The sequence below is a fragment of the Eupeodes corollae genome, chromosome 1 (genome assembly GCF_945859685.1).
Source record: "Eupeodes corollae chromosome 1, idEupCoro1.1, whole genome shotgun sequence".
Lineage (NCBI taxonomy): Eukaryota > Metazoa > Arthropoda > Insecta > Diptera > Syrphidae > Eupeodes > Eupeodes corollae.
The window spans coordinates 22003272-22024387 of NC_079147.1; the positions used below are offsets into that span (position 1 = coordinate 22003272).

At 32.3% G+C, this 21116-nt stretch overlaps 2 protein-coding genes across 2 annotated transcripts; one reads left to right on the forward strand and one right to left on the reverse strand.

The window, feature by feature from the left end:
• Nucleotides 1-923: 923 nt before the first annotated feature.
• On the reverse strand, nucleotides 924-2259 carry LOC129940244 (uncharacterized). The gene is made up of 2 exons (XM_056048508.1): nucleotides 1999-2259; nucleotides 924-1931 (listed from the first exon to the last, which is right to left on the reverse strand). Exons 1-2 carry the CDS (start codon nucleotides 2121-2123, stop codon nucleotides 1493-1495), a joined length of 564 nt encoding a protein of 187 aa, XP_055904483.1. The 5' UTR covers nucleotides 2124-2259; the 3' UTR covers nucleotides 924-1492.
• Nucleotides 2260-9557: 7298 nt separating this feature from the next.
• Nucleotides 9558-20932, forward strand: LOC129952149 (putative nuclease HARBI1). The gene is made up of 5 exons (XM_056064638.1): nucleotides 9558-9761; nucleotides 9818-10259; nucleotides 10311-10455; nucleotides 10518-10726; nucleotides 20438-20932. Exons 1-5 carry the CDS (start codon nucleotides 9637-9639, stop codon nucleotides 20930-20932), a joined length of 1416 nt encoding a protein of 471 aa, XP_055920613.1. The 5' UTR covers nucleotides 9558-9636.
• The last annotated feature ends 184 nt before the right edge of the window (nucleotides 20933-21116 follow it).

Here is a 21116-nt window from a genome sequence, read left to right on the forward strand (position 1 = left end):
ATATAATTGATGTTAATTTGTTAGTCTTTTTCAATGTGTGTAACCACGTTCGCATTTAATATGATGAATTGTCTATGCTTCCTGTTGTATTCTTGTTTTACAATAAAAGAAAAACACTTGTCTTTAAAACAACGTTATGTAAGCTGAAATCAAACACAATTCTTTATATATTTAACTCGATCTTTATTACACGTCTGACTTGTTCGGTTCTTAATATTCAACTGACTCAAGGTCTGCGTTTTTATTCTTATATTCTTATACAATACCTATACTGGCAAGCTCTTAAAATATTTAACAACTCTCTTCATAAAGAGATTACATTTTTTTTTTAAATTATATTTATTTCTCTTGGCTACAGTTATAATAAATTTTATTGTACTGTCATGTGATTTGTAATTGATTTCGACTTGATTTGTTATCTGTTAAATGTTGTAATGTGATTAAATGTGTTTCCTTTTGTATGCAAAAAAAAAACCAACCGATTTCGTTGGCGATTGAATTCAGAATAAGAATAAGAACAAAATTGTTAAGCTTAGTTAGAATTAAAAAGTAAGGTAAGGAAATGAAATGAAAGAGAATACGCAAAAACCAGTATTTTTGTTTGTAGAAGAAAATTACAAGTCCAAGTGTATATATAGGTATATAAATTGTAAATAATGTACAATATAAAAGTTAGAAAATTAAAATATGATAAATTCTTCTTATAATTTAGGGTACTTTATATCATGTTTGGCATTCTTAAACATACACTATTTTATGAAACTAAATATTAACAATATATAATAATGAAAATAGTAAGAGTAAGGATTTAAGGTAATTGGTTTAATATCAACGCGTTTTATACCAAGCATAAGTAGTCCACTTTTTAATGCTTTAGCATTGTAAGATTCAAAACTTTTGCACAATATTTTCTGGTTCAATGAAATGCTTTTAAGCAGATAGTCTTCAATTTGTGTTTTGTTTAAGAACAATAATAGGATGAGCAATTTCGATGGGTTAACATATTCACTATCATCAATTTCAACACTATCCACATGTAGATTGATATTTTGCATGGCTTTTGCTATTATTATTTTGGACGATGAAATCTTCACCCTCCATTTTACTACACTTTCTTTTACTTGAAATGTTTAGTTAATCACTATTAAGCGCTTGCAACAAAGTTGACAAACGTCTAACGATTGAGTTCATCTTTAAAAGGTTTTTTTAATAAAAATTAATTTAAATATTCAGCCCTATCACAAATTCCATCGTTATCAAAAATATGCTACGTTTCCCGATTGAAGTATCACAAATTCCATCGTAGCAGATTCGGAGTGAAAAAATCATTTACGATTTTCGAAGTTCGTATAAATTGGTATCACTGAATTCGAATGGAATGGAATGAAAACAACTTTTTCCCCGTTAAATAATTTGTGTCGGACGCTGAAAGAAAACGTTTATTTTAAGAAAAAATGTAAGTAATTTTACAAATTCTATTGTTTATAAATAATTATTTGATTTTAAAGGGCAAAAACGACAAACAAGGCGCAATATGAAAGGCTCTATGAGCTAATAAGCGAAAGAGCAGATCTGGCGCAAGGCTACACAAAACTGCCAAAAGAAAACTTGTCCTAGAATAGAATCCCCTATTTGCTTGTCGCTTTTCTGTCTCGGTCATCTCAAGCTGAATCCACAAATGACATAGACGTCTTTCGAGAGCCTTCAAAACGTTTGTCAAATTTGAGGAAAAAGTGGACTGTGCCATACCAACTTCGTAATCATTTCCAACACCAAGTTGATATCCACCTTCTCCCAAGAATCTTAGGACAGCTGCGAGCCGACAAATCAGGGATATTGAAGAAGAGAAAACCCCAGGGTCATACTCCTGTTTCAACAGATCCAAAACATACTTGAATGCTGCTTTATTTAGACGAAAATTTCTTTGAAATCTGTAAGGTATTCAAATTAGACTTTGAAATATATATAGGTATATATAGGTTCACATATTTAACTTACATTTGGTCGTTTAACTCAAATGGATTACAAGCATCTCTGAGAATTTTTCTTTGAACTTTTAGTTTTTTCTTTTTTAATGTAGCTTCTTCAGTGATGGCAATAATTGCAAAGGCCAATGAATCCATTTTTTTAGAAATATGATTAAGTTTATGTTAATTTATATACTAAAGAAGTTTATTTTGAGTTTTAGCACCATATATTTGTTATCTTTATTGAAAATCCAAATAGCGACGGTTTTGTAATTAGAATTGAATTCAATTTGTTATTTGTTTCATTTCATTTTGACATAAAACTGCTGATTTCGAAAATCAAAATGAACGCGTTCAATGCGAAAATACTTGTTTTGAATCCACTCGGATTTTGTGAAGGCAGTTTGTCGTAGATCGGGGCGGAGCTGTCCGTACGGGGAATTATTACGATGGAATTTGTGATAGGGCTGATTGCTAGACTTGGTTAGAACCTCATCGTTTGCTTGATTTCAACTCAGTGCTGCCGCTCAGAAAAATACAAATACAGGTCCTTAGGTGCTAGTTAGATTTTTGAAATTTTGTACATTTTAAGTTTACAAAAATTTCTTAAGAAATAAATAAGTACTTAATTTTTTATTTGAACTCTTTGTTGTAGATATTCCTGTAGTACCTGTCAAGAAGATCTGTAGAAACCTTTAACCCTTTGACGCACAAAATAACTACACTTAAGATTTCATGGTTATAATTGCGTTTATTAGTGTATTACAAGGTTATTTAAATATGCACATAGTAATTTTTTTTTGTCTAACGAACAGGTTTTAGGAAATAAGTGGGGACAAATGTGTTCCAATATGCGTTATTTATCATATTTTGAGGTATTTACTACTATAGCAGAATCAAATATTTTTCTTATAAAAAACAGACAAATTGAGTTAAATATAAAGATTTTATCAATTAAAGTCTGCAAAACAATTTCTTGTTGCTGTGAAGCATAAATTTACATTGCAAATATCACAAATGTTGCTCGTTCGATTTTCTACTCCACTCTTTGCACACTGCACACATCTCTTACGCGAGGAACTTTTTATCATTACGTGTGACGTTAAAGACTGTTTGTGTCCTAGGTTTTGAACCCTTTTTTGGTCATAGAAGTGGATGGCAAGGCATGTTTACGGATTGAAAAATTACCGATCATAGCCCTAGCTACAACTTGGCGATATTCAAGTGAGGAAAGTAAATGCCCTTCTATGCGATGTTGGGCATGAAGTTTTTCATAAGCAATATATGAATTGTTCAAAGCGATGTCAAATAAATCAAAAAACAGCCGCAGATAATATTTTATTTTTGATTTCCTGTCAACTTCGTATGTCACTTTCTTCTGGTCCATGAGGTCTACGCCACCCATGTTCTTGTTATATTTATGGACGATGTCAGGACATTTGATCTCTAGACATTGCGCTGATCCTACTTGTTTACGTTTTACCTTGTGAGTAGGTACCGGTGACAAAAAGTTGGTAAGGAGATGTACAGCTTTGTTGTCCATCCACTTGATAAAAGATATTCCTTCAAAGTAAGTAACGCAAATATCGCCTCTCTTCATACTTTTATCTTGTGGAAGACGTATTCTTACGCTGTGTCCTTAATGTGCCACATGCCTTTATATTTTTCTTTGCAAGTTTATACTGCAGCATAGGTGTGTGGAAAACATTATCGAAATAAATCTCACATCCAAGACCCACCAAATCTTGAGTAAGTTTAAGGACAACGGATTCTCCCATTGGCCCAGACTTCTTTTTTCCGGTGTACAAATCGAATTGGAATAGGTATCCAGTACTTGAATCCGGACGACACCACATTTTGAATCTTCTTTTTATTGGTTTATTTTGCATGTACTGTTTCATGATATTGTGGCCTTTGAACTTTACCATATGTTCATCAATCGCTTGTGTCATTGTGTTATTCATTGATGACTGGAAACATGAATTGAAATGGTTCATTACTAATCTTATTTTGTACGCCCTATCAAACGTTGGTGATGTCGGTGACGGTTGAGATTCATTGTCACAGAAGTGCAGATTTTTTCGAATCTTTTCAAATCGTGATTAACTAGTTTATGCTGCACTGCTGCTGCCGTTAGCCACGGAATAAAACAAACGGTACTGTATACCGTTGCCTGAGACGATGCCGGTGACAGAAAACAACAAACAAAAACGAACGGTGTATGTGCCAGTGCTGATGGCTTGAATTTCTTCTCAACCCAATGGTAGATTTCTGCTCGAGTGTTCAATTCAACTGTTTGTTGAAAATGCGCAGGTGGTAGAACAAAAATGTGATGCTGCTTTTGGCGAAGACAGCAACAAAGTACTCGACGAAGAGACACAAAAAATTTTTGCAGCCACTTTAGGCGAAAAGTCCGCTTCCACGTTTCTGCACAAGTGATCACGTCGGGGTCATCAATTTGGGCTTTTGTGCCCAACCAAAAATAATCCTCTTCTCTCCTTTTGGTGAACAAAACTTTAATTTATTCTATTACTTAATTAATAGTACAAAAATAAAGGAATTTAATTTAAAAATACAATTCCTTTTCTGGGATGTGCCAATGTGGTAAAATGATGCGGTCGCAGTCGAAACCAGAATGCCAGCCTTTTTTTTACCGCCAGACAGCTAACAAATAGAATAGATAATTTCTTACGGTGATTTACTTTGGTTAGAAGACACTCTAGTCATTTCACTCTCTCCGAAAAATGTGTAAAAACTAAAATGCGTTCCGGGATTAAGTAAATTATTTTTATTGATGGTGTGTTAGCATGTGTAGGTCTGTCCGCCACAAGTTTGATGCTTCCTTGTGGTACTGTGGCGGTTAAAACATTTCATTCCAGTTGAAATGTTGAGATGGACATTACAAACTTTGCAATGAGAAAACAGTATGCCTTTGTCGCTACGCCGGATCCAATTTTTATATAAAGGCATTTCTTCCCATTTAATTACCTATGTTTGTAACAGTAGTTTCTTTTTCTTTGTAGGCACCTCTATCACATTGTTATTAGCCTCATCCTGATTATCGTCTTGTATTTGAATTATTTCGCCAATGCTTTCAGCGTTGTCACATCTTTTTCGTGAACAGGATGGCGTATTTTCTTCTGCATGTCGCCTGAGCTGCTTGTTTTATGGCGAATCACAAATTTATCCATTGACAACAATGTATTTAAATTACAATAGCTAAAATTTACAAAAGAACAATATCATTTTAAATAAAATAAATACATACCTTTAATTATTGTCAGGAACAAACAAAAATATCGCCATCAAATCGACCGCCTCGAAGCAAAAATAGTAAGAAGATATAAATTTAGTGAATTTTGGGCATAGAGAAAAGAGAAAAGAGAAAAGAGAAAAGAGAAAAGAGAAAAGAAATGAAGAACATTGGTGTGTGGTGGAAAGCTAAATTGATGAGTTGTATAATAGTATGTGTTCCTTTCTTGAGGAAACTTGGTATGGTGAATTCACATCTATCCACAAACAAGAAGATAAATTACAGAAACAAAAATGTAGTTGTGCTTTTGAGACGAAGCGCCAATTTAGCTATGTTTATTTTAAATAAATAAAGTCCTGTTCATGGTTTCTAGGTTGTAGGGTAAGTTAAACATGTTTTTTACGAAGTGATCATAAGAAATAATAATATTTAATTTGAAATTGAAAGAAAAAACATTATAATGGACTCGAAAACATTTAAACATTTTTTGGGTCCAAAAAACATGAAAATAATGCTAAAACATTGTTTCTGGCAGCACTCTTTCAACTGACTGGCTACTCCAGTCCTGCCTTGTTTGTCCCTATGTTGTTATTATAGTCAGTGCTGCCGTCCATAAAAGAAATTATAGATTACTACGTTTTTGAAATAACGAACATTTTTCATGCCTATTATTGACGATGAGCGGTGCCAGCTTCACGATTTCTTGGGATTATTTTAGAACTTTTGGCCAAATTTTTGTTCAAATTTTGTTCGAAATTGTTTGAATTGATATATACATATATCAATTTTATGTTTGAGAATTAAATGAATATTTCCTGGAATATTGAAATATAAGCGAAAAAAAATACCACTATCGAAATGAAATTAAATATAATATTATAAAAATATATAAGTTGCATGCACTTGCAAATAAATAAAATAAAAAATAAACATTTTAAAAAGAAATAAATGAAATTATTTTGGAATTGTTGCCTTTTTTTAATAATCATGAACATAAAATAACCAAGCTATATGAAAACATTTTGAAATAAATTATTACTTATTTATTTATTATTTGAAATTATTAATGAACTAATGTGATTAAATATTATACAAAATTATTATAAATAAAAACTATACAACAATTATTTTTATATTTATTATTTCAATTAAATAATAAAATTATTTTGTAACCAACAAAAAATTAAATATGAATGAAAAAATTTATTTTTTTTTAAATAACTTGTATGTTTCTAATATTTCCAAAGGTGCCTTAAAAAATTTATAACATTAAGAGAAATAAAATCTTGTAAAGATACAAAAATACCTCTAAGGTTGTTATAATGTTTAACTTAGTTTACTTGAATACAAATTTAGAATTATATTTTATCTTGTCCAATCAAGTGATATTTATTGTTATTAATTATGAAAATTTATTTATGTTAGTATTTATAATAAAAAGTATATTTTATTTAATAAAATTGTATATTGTTGTTCTCAAAGAGAAAATTATTTGTTTTTATTATTATCTTGGAATTGGAAAACAATAATGAGTCTAAGAATTGAGGACTCTACTGATGTCACGTAAGTTTTAAAATATATCTGATCTTTTTTTTGGTTTGTAAAGCATTTTGTGCAAAAATACTCCATTACCAAGATCGGAATCTTAGACTGACATTTCGGTTTGCCTACAAGCTAAGTACACACTAAATGTGAGAAAGTGTGTGTGAAATGATGCAAAAACCAACTACATACTCACATTTAGTGTTCCGGCCCATCAAAATGCTTCATTATAGTCTGCAGGCACATCTAAATGCTTTATTTTGAATGTTTTATGGCCTCGTTCAAAAACTAAACAATCCTAACCAACAGAATCTGAAGTGCTGACATGGTCTTAAATTGGAAGATTTATACTGTCATTCACAAAAGTATTCGGAATACACTTATAACAAATTATAACTGTGCTTGTTTTTGTTTGTAATTAAATTACTTATTGAAAAAAAACCTATGCTGTATCATATTCTTTTTCTCTTTCATTTGACCACTGTGACACGATAAATGAAATTAGAAACAAAGAGATGGGTAAGGTTAAGAAGAAAGAGTAGCAAAAATCATCTCGCAAAAATATTCGGAAATTGTATTATAACGGTTATATTTTGATATAAACGCAATGACTGTAGCACAAAACTTTGACATTAGGTTTATCACGCATACCTAGAATTAGTTTTAATGCAGTATTCGTGTTATCCGGTTCTTGAATATTGTTAAAGAAACTGTATCGAGACGTTATTGGAAAAATGGGCAGAAAGTCTAAAGAAACAACCGTGGAAGAGAGAAAAATTATTTTTAAAATGCGTGATGACGGTAAAACATTAAAAGATATTGCTGTTTGTGTAAATAGAAGCATATCAACCGTTCATAGCATTTTACAAAGAAATTCTTTGCAATATTTACATCGTTGTGGTAGACCAGAAAAATTAACATATAGAAATAAATCAGTGATAATACGAAAAGTGAAAGAAAAACCGCGTACCTCTGCAACAGAAATCAATAATGATCTCGCTGAAAACTATGGAGTTCATGTTAGTGCCGAAACTATTCGAAGAACGCTAAGAAGTGCCGGTTATAATGGGAGAACTCCACGAGTTAAACCCTTCATAAGCAAATTGAATCGTAAAAAACGTTTAGAATTTGCAAAAAAATATTTAAACTGCACTGAAGAATTTTGGTCAACTGTTATATTTAGTGATGAAACTAAAAAAAAATACAGAGTGGAATCCTAAAAATACGAGTGCATCAGTTAAACATGGGGGTGGCAATGTGATGTTGTGGGGGTGTATGAATGCAAGTGGAGCTGGTAATATGCAATTTATTACAGATAAAATGAATCATTACCGGTATATCCAAATTTTAAAAGATAATTTGGGGATAAGTGCCGAAAAATTTGGTCTTTCGGGCCGTTATCGATTTCAACAAGATAATGACCCAAAGCACACTGCGCACAATACAAGGCTTTGGATTCTTTTCAATACACCAGATACCTTGAAAACACCACCACAATCCCCAGATCTCAACCCTATCGAACATCTTTGGGCAGATATTGAACGGTCGATTCGTATGCACCCGATCTCTTCAAAAGATACTCTAAAAAGAGCCATTGTGGAAGAATGGAACAAAGTTTCTTCAGAAAGAACACGTAAGCTAGTTTTATCGATGCCCAATCGACTAAGGGAAGTCATACGACTGAAAGGATATGCCAAAAGATATTAAACCATACGCAACACATAGATTATATCGACATATAAACTGAATTCCGAATAATTGTTTGATTTGTTTTATGTAACTTCTTTTTACAATAATTAAATTTGTTTTGTTATAATTTTTTTCTTTATAATTTTATTTCTATTTGTGTTGAAATATTATAAAGTTATTAATTTTAAAGTTATAATGAATAAAAACCCCTCAACATAGAAGAAAATTCACGATTTATTGATATTGCGTTTATTTCCGAATACTTTTGTGAATGACTGTACCTTTTTAATTTCAATCCAAATAAATGTTGTTAATGTATAAAACATAAGATTGACCAAATACATATTTAATGTTTTATTAGTGCTGGTTTTTATTTACTTAAATCATTTTCGAACGTAATTTGAGCTGCAACTGGCTAAGTATGATTGGAAATGGACAAAAGTGTAACACAATACTTTGTAAAACGACAAAACAGACAACTTTTTCAGGTGTAGTTGGCTTAGAGCATTTTTTTGGTGACGTTAGAAGGTCAGGTGGAAACAATAGGCGGATGCCTCCGTATTTCTTTGTACAGACAATGCTACGAGAAGCATACTTGTGAAGTTCCGTTGCCAACTTTAGCTAGTTTAGATTCCTCGTTTAAATTAGTATTTTCATATATCAATAAATTTTGTTTTTGGTATTGTGTATCTCAATCGACAGAGATATCCCTTACTGTGAATAGCGAATGTGCCTATTGTAAATAAGTCCTATATTTTGACATCTGGTATCGTGTCAGTGATGATACATGTAGGGAAGTTTCTTAGCTTAAGGATCAAACTGAATAGGTAAATATTCATATATTAATATTAAACTATTTTACCATTTACTATTGCAATCTTAAGTCATTTTATGTGTAGGTTATGAGTCCAACCCAAAATTAGTATGGTTACAAATGTTAATTAATTCATAAACTTTACGAATGCTTCAAGTTAGTTTGGGGGGCCTTTATGTTCTTTTAAGTCAGCAGGGAAATTTTAAGGATTTTTTCTCGTATACATTGGTATTTTTTAGTTTGGCATATGACCATCACTGGCAAATGTTTTGATTTTTGTGTTATGAAAAAAATTCAATAAATAGAATTTAAATACAAATTTAATGTTATTGTGTACAAAAATATAATACAAACAGTGAAATAAATATAAAATGATATCCTCAGAGTTCTTTTTTGAAGATGCCGAAGATGAAACCAACGAGGACATGATTATGGTTGCCAGAAATAGAAGGCTAATAAGGGATTCTTCCAATCCTCTGGAGCTTCCAAATAATTTGTTGGTGAATGAGTTAAAATACATTTCCTTTGCTTATCTTTTAAAATCTTTTATAGATTTTTGAAACACTTCCGATTATCAAAATCAGCATTTGTTCAGTTGTTGGCGGACATCGAAGATCGACTCAAGCCAACCAAAAGATGTACGGCAATACCGAACGTAGTTAAACTGGCAGCTACATTAAGATTCTGTGCCCATGGATCATACCAATTTAGCGTTGGGAATGAGAACTGTCTCGGCCTTGCACAGTCCACTGTGTCCCTTGTACTTAAGGAAGTACTTAATGTCATGGAAAATCAAATTTGTCCAAAATGGATAAAATTTAATTACTCTGAAGTAGAAAAAAGTCGTGCCAAATTATACTTTTTCGAAAGAAGCCATATACCAGGTGTAATAGGTTGCGTTGATGGTACGCATATCAAAATTGCGTCTCCAAAAAAGGAGTTACAGCATGCGTACTACAACCGCAAAGGATTTTATAGCATAAATGCGATGATCGTAAAAGAAAAATTACTTTTTCCTAACATCAATTCAAAGATTTCATTTCAGGTTTGTGACGATACAATGAAAATACGATTCATAAATGCAAAACATCCTGGGTCAACACACTATTCAAACGTTTTTAACATGTCCAGTTTGAGGACACTTTTAGAAAGAGAATATCAAAGAGGGCAAACAAACACTTGGCTGCTTGGTAACATTTGTTATAAATAAGTGATTTCACATAATTGATATACGTACATATTAATCTTTAAGGTGACGCAGGATATCCTTTGAAGCCATATTTAATGACCCCATTTCGAAATACTGAGTCAGGTTCGTTAGAAAGCGCATTTAACAAAAAACATGCACAGGGAAGAAACATAATAGAACGTACAATTGGTGTGCTGAAAAATAGATTCAGATGTTTGCTGAGGGCAAGACAGTTGTATTATTCTCCAATGAAAGCAACACAGATTACGAACGTGTGTGCAGCTTTGCATAATATTTGTCTTTACCATAATACTCCTATACCTATTGGAAGACTTCATAGAAGAACCTGAAGGTGACGATTCGGCAAACTTGGAAAACATGATTGAAAACTTTCGAAACGAGGAAGATATTTCAATACGAAACCAAATTGCAATGTCAATGTTTGAAACTTAAATAAAAAAAACAGAAGTTTTTGTAATTAAAACTCTTTTTATTAGGAACACGAATTTAAACAGGAACAAAAATAACACAGAAAGAAACATAAATACTATAAAGTTCAACAAAAAACAAAATACTTAATTCAACAAAAAAAAAAATACTTCAGTTCAACAGAAAAGGAACACTTACGAACCAAAAATCATACCAAAAAAAAAAGAGGATTTAAATCTTTGACCACTTCAAATCGATTCCAGATTGTTTTTAGTTCCAATTTTTCGCATATCAAAATTCGTTTGTTTTTTTTGTTCTTTTTTTCTCAGAACTTCTAAAGCGAGTTGAATTCTCCGATGAAAAATTTTCGGACAAATCAATATTAATCATATCTGGGTCTTCTTCGACTTCCATATTGTCCTTATTAATGTCATTCTCATTATTCTTTAGGCTGTCTGGAATTTCTAGTCCAATCTCCAGGCCAGGTGGATCAATGGAGACATCCATAAAAAGTAATCCCATTACACTTTCCTCCAAGTTACTGAACTGGTGCACCACCAGTCGCCTGGATCTCGGTCTTATTTTCAGTCCTTTTTTTTTATTTTTAATTTTAGATCTGCCCAAACCTATCGCAAAAAGTTTTAATATTTGTTTGGTTTAGAAATTATGCAAAAACTACCTTAATCCGTTTATCACAGGTGCGCATAGGAGGCCCAAGACTGTTTAGCTCTGCAGTAAACTTTTCCCACCTTTTTTTTGCTAGGGCTTTTCCGCAAATTCCTTTAGCGATGTCCGGATTCGCTTCCATTAATGAAACCAGCTTTTCTAATTGTTTCTTACTGCTCACAACTTTTGCCCTGTGATTAAAACAATATTATTTTGAAAATAAAGTCAAGAAATTAAAAAAACATTACATTTTTGTCCAATACGCGTTGTACGCAGTCGAACAGAAAAATGCAGACGATAACGATCGAAAGCCTAGACGAAAATTTTCATTCACAATAGAGTTTCGCAATACCAAAATGTATTTTTGATGTTCGACTATCGATAAAAATCGTTTATCGATAGAAAAACGACACTCGCAATAAGGGCCTATGTTAGAGTTAGAATTTCGTTTGTAGTTAGATTTTAAAATACAAATTTGAGGTAATCATGTTTTAAAAATAAGTTGCTTTGTGCAAAGCATTTTGAATATATACGTAACTGATTAATTTTGTTATTATTAGCAGCACTTTTATTAAAAATACCCTTTAAACAATAATCAGCCTTATTGTGAGTTTCTCCCCCGAAACATTTTTGTTCCCCCGAAATTTTAAAAGCTATTGTGAGTTTCGCCCGAATGACAATGTCACTTCGAATCAGGAGTGACAGTTCGAAAAATAGGCACGTTCAGAAAAGTGAGGAGCGCAATAAATTCTCCCTGCACTATGATGGAAATGGAGAATGAAATGCAACGTGCAAGTTCTCTGTTAACTTAAATAATACTATAATTGAATTTAGTGCATCAGTTATTTGTCGAAAATACTTACAATAGAAATAAAATTGTGGCTACGCTAGTAATTCCACTCATTGTGGCTACCAATTCTTAATTGTATTATCTAAAACGAATAATTTGCACACCTTTTTTTAGACAGCGGATTTATTGCGTTCAGAAAATGAACGATTTTTTCACTTTTTCATTTTTTGATATATGTCAAAATTTTCATTTTATTTGTTCTGCATTTATTCAACAGGTTCGCTATAATCGTTCTGATTAGTTTTTTAAAACATTGGTGTTCCTTTGATGCAAAGTTTTTTTTTATAGCAAACACATGTACGCATCCATCAATCAAGAATGTTATGGATAAGGTATTTTTTGATTATAACTCTTTTTTTAAACTTAATATTTATTAATTAAAAACATTAAAAACAAACTATAAATATACTTGGGTTAGTTAAATTAATACAGATTTTGATTACTTAAAAATATTTGGGCCGTTAATTAACGAAAATTTATTAGAATTCATTACAAAAAAATTGCGCTCGCACCCTTAATTTGATGGTTCTTCGAACGCATCTTTGATACAATAATTCGAGGTTAATTATGAAATTTAAAGAATTTCGTAGTGATTACTCTAAATTAGTGAATTAAATACAATAAATTGATTTTGAACATGCTTTTTCAAGACAAAAATGTGTATTGGTTCGCTATCAACAAAATGACTGCAAAATTAAAGCTTAAAACTGACTTTTTCATCGAAAAAAGTAAAAAGAAAAACCTGAAAAAAGAACATATTAACCTCCCCATTTTGTTTTTGCTTCACAAAGTGCCGCTAGCCCACGGCATAGTTTTTTTTTGTTTTCACATCTATTCATGGACTTATTGTCAAAATTACAAATGCAACAATGTAAACAAATGGGTTTGGCAGAGCGAAACGTACGAAAGATTCCGATCTTGGTAATTGGAGTATTTTTGATTTTGTGGTTGCGAATATATATAGGGTCCGCCTTCTAACGTTTTTTTAACTAGTTCTTATTTCGTGTATGGTAACACTGAGCTCATGTCTGATTTGACAGGTACATATTTAGTTTTATCCTTACGCTGAACGAATATGGTTGTGTGTATGCTTGAACAACGCTGGGAACACACTTTTAGACTTTTAGAGAAGAATCACCTTTTCAGATGAAGCTCATTTTGATCTTGGGGGTATGTAAACAAGAAAATTGTCGCATTTGGGGCACTGAAAACCCGCACGCATTCATTGAATAACCGATACACCCAAAATGAGACACTGTTTGGTCCACAGGCATAATTGCGCCATTTTTCTTCGATGCCTTAAAAATTAGCAATGAGTTGTCGGGCCATGTTGAACGAATTATTGTTCACAAAAATTAAAGAGGAGGACGGCCTTTGCTACGTGCCATACAGCCGGGGCTACACTCCATGTTTTTATAGCATTTTCAAAAGAAAATTATTTGGCGGACCCTACACTTTCAAAATTTCAGCTTAATTTTTGGAATAAAAGAATATATGACGGAAGTTGATGGATTGGTAAGAAATTGCAATGTTTCTGATGAAAAGAAGATAAAATTCCCTGAGACATCGAAGCCAGAATCAACAGTTTTGGTTGCTGGAATGAGGTGTGGGACAAAGAATGGAACGGATGTTGATTATACATCAAATACACTCAATTCTACATTTTCAGATTTCGGTCACGGTTTTTCATAGTGGACATGGAGTAAGTTTATAATTCATTGCTCTGGAGTAACTTATGTAATAAGAACGTAAGTAATGAATATTATGTAATTTATTTCCAATTATCTAATTTTATGTGTAACAATATGATAGGCAATAGATTTTAGTTTTTTCATGTTTTGAAAAGAACCAGTTCGTTAGGTGTACGTATATGTATGTAGGTAGGAAAATTCAATTCTGAGGCAGTTAGGTTCATATGTAGGGAGGTAGGCAGTTCCGGATTAATAGGGGGCTAGGGGGGACTGCAGCCCTGTGAAACAGAAAGATCTTTCTCAGTCCTTAAAAGAATACAAAATATGTGCTTATCTTCGATATTGGATGAAAGATTATCATCTCTAACTCGTTTAGCAATCTAATCCGAATTATTAAGATTGAGTTCAATGATTTGATTCAAGATTTTTTAATAATAAAATTTTGTTTAATAATAATTATTAACTTCCCATAGAAAGTTATTGTAATGGGTCCGATTTGTCAAATTGAAAATTTTGACATTTCTCGACGTTTCAAGGTCCCTAGAGTCGAAATAAAAGATTTTTAGAAAGATGTCTGTGCGTGCGTGTGTACGTACGTTTGTACGTTTGTACGTCCGTACGTCCGTACGTTCGCGACGTTTTTTTCGTCCTCCATAGCTCAAGAACCAGAAGAGATGTCGACTTCAAATAAATTTTGTTATACAGATAATAAGGCAGAAAGATGCAGTAAGGGCTCTCAACCAAATTGCGTGGGTGTTTTTTTTACCATAGCAGTTTGAAAAAAAGGTGAAAATTTTGGTTAACCCTAAATATCTTACGAACAAAAAACTCTAGAGACTTGAATTAAATTTTATATAATATATTGTAACGTGATACCAAACAAGTATATTTTTTGAAAAAAATCACTATAACGGTTTTTTTTTTAAATCAATAAAACTGAAAAAAAAATTTGTCACCTCCAAAATTTTACGACTGAAATATGATTTCATCTCTAAAACAATTTTGTGCAACGAAAAATAATGTTTTTGACTTTTTGAATTTTGAGAAAAATCGAATTGACAGTTTTTTTTATAAAAAATAAAAATCTAAAAAAAAACATTACTTAAAGTTCGTAAAAATTGAATATCGATTCAAATATCTTTTCAAAAACTTGAAATTTAGGCTTCAAGCTTATTTTATCTTATAAGAGATATTGTTTTCAACATTTTGAAAAATGTTGAGAAATATCGAATTGACAGTTTTTTTACAAAAAATAAAAACCTAAAAAAAAATGTATAAAAGTTGGTAAGAATTGATTTTCGAATCAAATATCTCTTTAAAATTTTAAATATTAGCTTCAAAGTAATTTTATCTCATAAGAAGTATTGTTTTCAACATTTGGTAAAATTTTTAAAAATCGAATTGACAGTTTTTTTTACAAAAAATAAAACTCTAAAAAAAAACAATACTAAAACTTCGTAAAAATTTACTTTCGACTCAAAGAGCTTTTCAAAACTTAAAAATATTGGCTTAAAACTTATTTTATTTCACAGAAAATATTGTTTTCGATATTCAGTAATTTTTATATAAAAATCCAACAGTCCGTTTTTTCATAAAATATAAAATTTACAAAAAATAGTACGCAAATTTGGTAAAAATTGATACGAGTACATAAAGACAAACTTTTAAGCAAGACAAATCGACAGACGGGATGGGAGTTATCAGTGTGGGTCGCATCCCAGCCTCTTTTTATTTATAATGTATACTTACTCATTCAATCTAATAAATCCTAATTACTACATAATTTGTAACTTCTAATTTTTAGAGTTTTCAATTATCAAAAAGAAATGGTCTGACTGTTTTGAGTTCATGGTTTTTGGATTAATTACAAATTGGGTTATGTGGGCTTAACGCTTTTGGGTTCACGATATTTTATTTGCGATTGCAAAATGAAAACATTTAATTTTTCAAAGACGCAAAAACGAGCCCCTGAGCCCCGGATATCAAAAATTGTTAATCTTATGGGGGATTGGAGCAATTGGGGGGTATCTTCTTGCATTTTCAATGAGTCAACTCATCGCGTATCGTCTTTGAGAGCGTGGACTCCTAGCGCCCCGGGTTATTTGGTTGGTTCGCTTGGGTTTTATATCTTTTTATGGGGCCTTAAATTTGAAATAGCCCCGGCCCCCATTTTTTTTAATCTGGGCCTGGAGGTATGTAGGTCCAATTTTTAAGGGGCCTATTATGTAAGACAACTAAGAGCAAAGTTGAGTTGTAATCCGGCAATCGGTATTACCGATCACAACTAGTTGACTGTCACAAGTCAACCAGTAGTCAAATAAAAAATGGTTGACTTTTTAAATGTGTTCGGGGTATTATGTAAGCCAGTTGAGTTGTCTCTCAGTTGTGATTGTTGTCAAAATTCAGCAACTGATATTTGCTAGTTGTGTAGTGCATTTGTGTGTACAAAAAAATTACGGTAGGCATCAACAGTTCATTGAAAACCAATTTTTTTAAGAAAATGGAGAAAAAAATGTAAATTTTACAAATAATAATATAAACATCTGTAAGAAAATAATTTTTTTAGATTAAAAATAGCTAAACCTGCCCAATTCAAAATACTAAAGATGGCATATACACTTACAATCATGACATTCAGACTGTAGTAACCTTTTCTATTTAAATAGAGATGTTGAAGATTTTTTTTTGGTGCTATGATTCGAACATGAGTTCCATCGATGCATCCTATTACTCCAGGAAATCTGGTTTTCTGGTAAAAATGAATTTTTGATAAATTCATCTCATCATTTGTCATACGAGCCTTAATCCATTGTGGAAAGATAAGTTCTACTACTTCTAGCACTTCTTTTAACACTACCGAAACTGTTGGCTGAGCAAGGCCTAAATTAAAATCATTACCACTGCACTTTTGGTAACTTCCTTCTGCCATGAAACGTAGGGCAGTGCAGAGTTTGAGAATTGGTGGGATTGCGGAGGAACGCTGTGGTTGTTTCAAATGATCTTTGATTTCATTTAGCACAAACAAATGCGTCTTTGTTGAGTCTAAAATAACTTATAAATTTGAAACAAAACAAAGACATTAAAATCAACACTCATCAAAGAATTCGTTTATAAATAATACTTTTTATTTGGAAGTTCCAATGGATTGGAGTGATCTCGAATTTTTTTTCTAATCAGCGCAACATTCAGGGGATTTTCTTCTTCCTAATTTCCAAGAAACAAATCAATAGAACTCTCCATTTCCTATTATTTTGTCTTTTTTATAAAATTTTGCACTGAATTCAAAATTTTGAAATTTCTACGTACATATTTTACTTTACACAGCTGATTTTGAAACGAAACTTTTTGCAGTTGTCTTCAAATTGAGTTGTCTTGATTACAACTCAACTAAGTTGAGCTGTGATCCATAATAGGCCCTTAAATTTGTACCTATCCAACTGATTATCTTGTGTTTTTAAATTTGTACCTTTACCTACATACATAAATATGTACGTATGTATGCATGTAAATGTATAACTACATTTTTATGATAGGTTATAGTTATATGTAGGTACACTACCGGTCAAAAGTTTAAGACCACCTTCAAAGGGTTGCTTTATTTGTACTTGGCGCTTGGGTTTATGAATGAATATATAATATTAAAGGGTAAAAAAATGTTCGGTTTGATCCAATTTAAATTTATTTGAGACTGTAGTTTTCTCCAGTAAACAATGTGCGCATTATGGGAAAAGTTAAGGAATTACCTATTAAAACTCGATCTGCGATTATGACCCTTATAGAAGAAGGCTATTCGCAAAGAGAAATCGCCACAAAACTAGTACCGGCGGTTTTAAGGATAAACCGAGGTCGGGACGACCTAGAGTTACGACGAAAACTGAAGATCTGCATATCATCATCATAAGCAAGCGTTCTAGGAAGAAAACAGCACCAGAAAATACGTGCCGAGATCAATGAAATCCGGGGAGAACCATTATCTGTATCAACGATACAACGAAGGCTAACGCATGCTAGACTTTTTGGGCGCGTTGCAGTGCGGAAACCACTTCTACGACCCCAATACAAGATCAAACCCATAAGGATTGGACGGATAAGGACTTCAACAGAGTCTTATGGAGCGATTAGTCCAAGTTTGAGATATTTGGCTTAAATCGCAGAGTGTACGTCAGGCGCAGTGCTGAAAAGAAGATGCTAATAGACTGGTCAAAACTGTAAAGCATGGAGGTGGTTGGAGTAGGAGATCTAACACGAGTGATGGGAAGAATGGATAAAGAAGTCTATACGATATTGGAAGGCCACGTTTTGGTATCTGGACTCCGATTAATCGGTGAAGGTTTTGTATTCCAGCGAGACAATGACTCGAAACACACTTCAAAACTTTGCCGCGGATACCTGAAACAAAAGATGAGGAAATCCTAAAAGTAATGGTATGGCCACCGCAGTCTCCAAATATTAACCCCATTGAGCTTGACAGAAATGTCCGGAATCACCACATAACATTGGAATCTGCTCTTTGGGAAACTCTACAAAATTGCTGGAATAATATTCCACAAGAAAAATACAAAACCTTTGAAGAAGATTGCCCAGAATTGTAAAAAAAATTATTGCATTTAAAGGAGGGTTTTTTGATGAAAACTCAATTTAGAACTTATATTGATTTTTTAAATAAATAATTTATGTTTAGTACAAAACTAGTTAATATTTTTCTATCATTTTCAACTACACATGCACTTCACTTTTTTCACGTATTAACTTTTTTCCTAAAACTTCAGTTTAGGGGTTAAAACTCGATATTTCTCAAATTACAGAGGTGGTCTCAAACTTTTGACCGGTAGTGTACATATGTATGTATATAGAAAACTTAAGGTTAACTTTTTCTAAAAGTTTTAAGAAATGTTATCAACAGTATTTTGTATTAAATAAATTAAATTTGAAGACAATAGTTTCAACTGTCTTCGAAATAATAATAAATAAAACAGGCGACCCACACTGCTTAAGCCTTTTATAAAATATTCATAACAATATTTTGTGTAAGAGAAATAATTTAAAGTCGATATTTACTTTGTTCTTTCAATACTTAAGTAAAAAACCATTTATATTTAATTTGTTGTTGTTTTTGTAGGTTTTCGTTTTTTTTTATTAGTTAAATTTTTCTAAAAGATCAAAATTATACCAGATGCCGAAAACGTAATTCTTCTGTAATATTCGTTGCATACAATTAGTTTAGAGATATGTTATATCATTTTATGTTCATAAAATATTCGATTTTACAATTATTTTTTTTGTTTATAAAAAAAAACGGTTAGTTAAATTTGTATCAATAGTGTATCTGTTTGGTATCGCAACACAATATAATATAATATAAAGTTTAATACAAGTCGCTATTGTAAGAAAACAAGCACTCAATTTTTTTTGGTAGTCCTATCTGCATTTTTCTGTGTTATTATTATGTATCTGCATAACAAACTTTATTTGAAGTCGATAAATCTACTCGTACTTGAGATCTGCACAACGAAAAAGCTTCCCGAACGTATGTACATATGTACATAATGTACGTTGTTCATCGCATTGACGACCTACTATAGCGATGACACAACAGGAGGCAATGACCAGCGCAACTTCGATTTTGTGTTATTGTTTTCATTTATTTATTTTAATGCTGACATATTTAAATGTTATTGATTGACATAATTTGTATATATTTTGATTTGTAAGGAAATTATTATTATATGTAATCGATACTTTGTAATAAAAATTGTATTATGTGTAATGAATAGTTTAAGTATAAAAGAGACATAATTGTCAACAATAAAGGCATTCGTCAGTAACAACCAATCATACCAAGGTGTTTTTATTTACGAATTCCACAAGAACAAGTTCAAGTGCTTGGATCTTGATTCCTCCTAATCTTATTGTTTATGTACAGTAAGAAAAGTCAATAATTGTATTGAACAATTTGACTTTACAAAACATTTGGTGACCCCGACTTTAAATCGTCAACCTAAAGATTTGGTCAGCGACACATTACGTTTTACTAGCATCAACAGCTGAAACTAAGCATCAATCCATAAAAATCTGACAAGAAGGTTCACAATGGAAACCTGGACAGCTGAACAGCGTCAGGCCGGAGAAGACATACAAACCATCATCAGGAACTTCAACAAGGATTCGCCTACACGAAAAACGACGAAGGAATACTTTGCTTCACGATTAAACCGAATCGAAGCTATTTGGAAGGATTTTGAAGCCAGAGACGAAGAAATTCGGTTATCGGATATAAAAATCGATGATGAATATTTTGCTTCGAGTTATTTCGATGAAATTAAAGAGATAACTCAAAAATATTCAAGGATTCGCTAGCCAAAGTAGAGACCAGCCCAAGTAAGGAGCCGCTAACTGAGATAGAGTCCAGCGAAACTAAGAAGACACCTGAAGAAAAAACAACGCCCGAGGGAAAAGTAAAAACACCTGAGGGAGAAGAACAAACATCGCACGAGGTGCTTACTCTCATGCGTCGCCAAAAGGCACTAATGAACTCATTATCCCGGCTCATTAACGGTCGAGTTAAGGAAGAAGTTCCCATTCAATGCCTGGAGGCAATGAATAAACTCTGGAGCCAAATTGAAGAACTACATTATTCAATTTGGGAGAAGTGCGAAAACCCACTTACAGAGGGTTACGACATGAGCTCTTATTCAGAGTTTGAAATAAAAATTCTGAAGAACCGATCGTCACTAAAAGGACCTACCAATAATACAAGGAATGATCTTCTGTCAGTGCAGCTCCCAAAGATGACAATCCCGAAGTTTGATGGCGATTATCTAAAATGGCAGACGTTTTTCTGACATCTTCACCAAGATGATACACCACCAAGATTTACCGCAAATACAAAAAATGTGGTATTTAAAAACAAATGTGTCTGGTGATGCAAAACGCCTGCTAAGGCACTTGGAACTGACAGAGGAAAACTACACGATCGCATGGCAGACTCTTCAAGACCGATTTAGCAACAAAAGGGCCCAGACGTTG

Bases quoted from the DNA above. Each gene is read 5' to 3' on its own strand.
- LOC129952149 (XM_056064638.1), top strand. From the start codon at position 9,637: ATGATATCCTCAGAGTTCTTTTTTGAAGATGCCGAAGATGAAACCAAC. The intron at 10,260-10,310 runs GTAAAAGAAAAA...ATTTCATTTCAG, and splicing joins ATAGCATAAATGCGATGATC to GTTTGTGACGATACAATGAA. The intron at 10,456-10,517 runs GTAACATTTGTT...TTAATCTTTAAG, and splicing joins AACAAACACTTGGCTGCTTG to GTGACGCAGGATATCCTTTG.
- LOC129940244 (XM_056048508.1), bottom strand. From the start codon at position 2,123: ATGGATTCATTGGCCTTTGCAATTATTGCCATCACTGAAGAAGCTACA. The intron at 1,932-1,998 runs GTAAGTTAAATA...AATACCTTACAG, and splicing joins TTTGAGTTAAACGACCAAAT to ATTTCAAAGAAATTTTCGTC.